General features: G+C 43.0%; 1 protein-coding gene across 1 annotated transcript in view; it reads left to right on the forward strand.

Annotated features, from left to right (window-relative positions):
- The first annotated feature begins 1,381 nt into the window (after nt 1-1,381).
- LOC106965139 (transcription factor Sox-9-A-like) overlaps nt 1,382-2,783 on the forward strand; it is an 8,058-nt gene continuing 6,656 nt past the window's right edge. The window contains exon 1 of the mRNA XM_015061064.1: nt 1,382-2,219. Coding sequence (XP_014916550.1) covers nt 1,780-2,219 — 440 coding nt within the window. The 5' untranslated portion in view covers nt 1,382-1,779. The remainder of the gene's footprint in view (nt 2,220-2,783) is intronic.

Here is a 2,783-nt window from a genome sequence, read left to right on the forward strand (position 1 = left end):
ACAAACATATATTTAGATAATAACAACTCTAACATCACTGAAAAGTTGTTCCATTCCAGCTATTCTAGGTTAAAGCAAAGTAGTCAAATGAAAAACGATCTGGTTCTGGACAGAAAACGAGTGAACAAGCAGCAACAGTCCAAAGATGAAGACCTTTAGGAGAATATGAGCTACTGATCAGGACCTCTTCACCACAAACCGACAGAGTCCGACTCCTATTAAAGCTACATTTCAGCGGCTCAGAACTTCCATCCCTGGACTTGCAACCCTCCCAGTTAAAGCTGCAGTTTGTTTGGAGGTTCAACCTTCTACATTCAAAGCCTCGGGTTTTGGTGCCAAAGATTTAGCTGGCAGGCAGCGTGGAAAGCAGTACAAATTAGCACCAGTGTGACCAATTACAATATTATAATGCTGCTTACACATGTAGGCGGCAGTAAAACTAAAATACTGTGAAAGTATTTTAGTACTGCCTACGGCGCCCTGCCAGAAACACAGATTATGCTTCTTTTTTTTTTTTGCTTTAATAACACTTTGAACAGAAAAATATGTACTAAACGAGGAAAAGGGAGTAAAAAAATTGCAGTAAGAACCTCTTTTTATGGGCTTAAAGTCAGGTTATTGGAAGCAAAGTTTCAGATACGTGTGTAATTCCGCAATAGATTTAAACATGTAATCCAATGTAACTGGACTCTTTTCAGCGCTCTCAGATAAAAATCCATTCAGTGCAGAAAAGAAAAAAAAGGAAAGGTAAAAGCAAAGGGAAGTTGAGGAGTCAGCAAATTGAATAGAATCCACAATTCAGTGGATTATTGCGCTGCTGGAAATGAGATGAGCGGCACAAATCAGAAGCTGATGTTTGACAGCAACTGTTGCTCTGCAGCCGCCCTCCCTTCTCTTCCCTTTCGCTCCCCTGGCGTTTTCTACACCACTGTCTCCCCCTACTGGTCACAATTTGCAACTGAGTGCAGTGCAAGTCACTAAAAAGAACAAGACTTGGAAAAACTATGAAAAATAAGAACTATCTATAGTTACTATTTCTGCCAAACACATGCACTTTATAGCATCAAGAGAAACATTTTACTTATATTTGTTGATTTTTCTCTTTTTTTTTTCCAGTATATCAATTTTGCCTTGTTTTACAATGCAAAGTGTTAAAGTAACTGGAGAGATTTAATGTCTGATTTTAAAGGAAACGCTGAGAAATTAAACATCACGCATTGTGTGTTTATGTTAATCACAAATTTCTGTGTTCTGAGCTGGAAAAAAAAGTATAGGGATCAAATTCCCTCACGTCTACGTCAAATCAGCCAATCAGCTTCGGGATTCCCCCCCCCCGCCCCCACCCCCGAACGATAAGCAGGTTATAAAGCCAGCACGCGAGACGCTTTTAGCAGGTCAAAAGCACAGGAGAGCGCTGGGAGGATTTAGTACGTCGGGACCAGAGAGGAGACCGTCCAACGCTTCACTTCATTTCAGCCCGGCTGGTTACAAACTCGCACGAGCGGTTCCAACTGTGGCGTGCAGCAACGCTCCGCTCTCCAGATCTGGTTTTACGCACCGGCGCAGCTCAGAATCACTTTTTTTTTGGTGCATTTTCTCCACAAATGTTTTATTTTTTTAATGTATATATATGCGCTCAGTCTGGCTTAAGAAACTGAGTTCAGATTTAGCTTTTTTTGCTTTTTGTTTTCAAACAAAACTTAAAAAAGAAAGAAAGAAGGAAAAAAAAAGACTTCCCTTGAATTTCACGCGTAATTTGGGCACCGTTCGGTTTTGCGCATGAATCTCCTCGATCCCTACCTGAAGATGACGGAGGAACAAGACAAGTGTCTCTCTGACGCCCCGAGCCCGAGCATGTCCGAGGACTCGGCGGACTCCCCGTGCCCGTCCGGCTCGGGGTCCGACGCCGAGAACACCCGGCCGTCGGAGAACGCGCTGCGGCGCGCGGACGCGGCTCTGCTGGGCGACTTCAAGAAGGACGAGGACGATAAGTTCCCCGCGTGCATCCGCGAGGCCGTGTCCCAGGTGCTCAAGGGCTACGACTGGACCCTCGTGCCGATGCCCGTGCGCGTGAACGGATCTACTAAGAACAAGCCGCACGTGAAGAGGCCGATGAACGCCTTCATGGTGTGGGCGCAGGCGGCGCGGAGGAAGCTGGCGGACCAGTACCCACACCTCCACAACGCGGAACTGAGCAAAACCCTGGGCAAACTCTGGAGGTGAGTGGAGGATCCCGGTTTCCAGGGGCGACTCTAGAGGGTTTTGCTAGGGGCGTAAATGGGTGCCACTAATAATGTAAGGGTGGCTCACCAAAAGACAAAATCCAGATCCCAATTAAAGTGTTATTAGGTGTGAAATGTAGCTTAAATGTAGATTTTAAAAGGGTTCTTTCTTAGGGTAATCTGTAAATTGATGTATGAAAATACCGCTGATTGTGTTAGCGCTTGTTAGCATAAAGTTTGTTGTCCATCATTTTAATATATTGTAAGTCTAAATTATGATCTGACTATGTCATCCTGGTATCTGCTGAGGGTGGGGCCAGGAGTTGGTGAGAAAAATATAATAATGGCTTCCATAAAGTACAAAAAAAATTTATTTAAAAAGTTAAATAACTGATTATTTCCATTAAAGCCTTTCCTGTTTTTGCTTAAATGCAGGCATTAAACAGAAAAAAAATGACACCCCACTCCCTTCTCATATTTTTGGCACCACTTCTTTTTTTTTTTTTTTTTTTTTTTTTTTTTTCTTTTTTTTTTTTGGAAATAAACCACAAAAATATTTTT

Source organism: Poecilia latipinna, unplaced genomic scaffold (genome assembly GCF_001443285.1).
Source record: "Poecilia latipinna isolate Pla-1442-1.1 unplaced genomic scaffold, P_latipinna-1.0 Scaffold1774, whole genome shotgun sequence".
Lineage (NCBI taxonomy): Eukaryota > Metazoa > Chordata > Actinopteri > Cyprinodontiformes > Poeciliidae > Poecilia > Poecilia latipinna.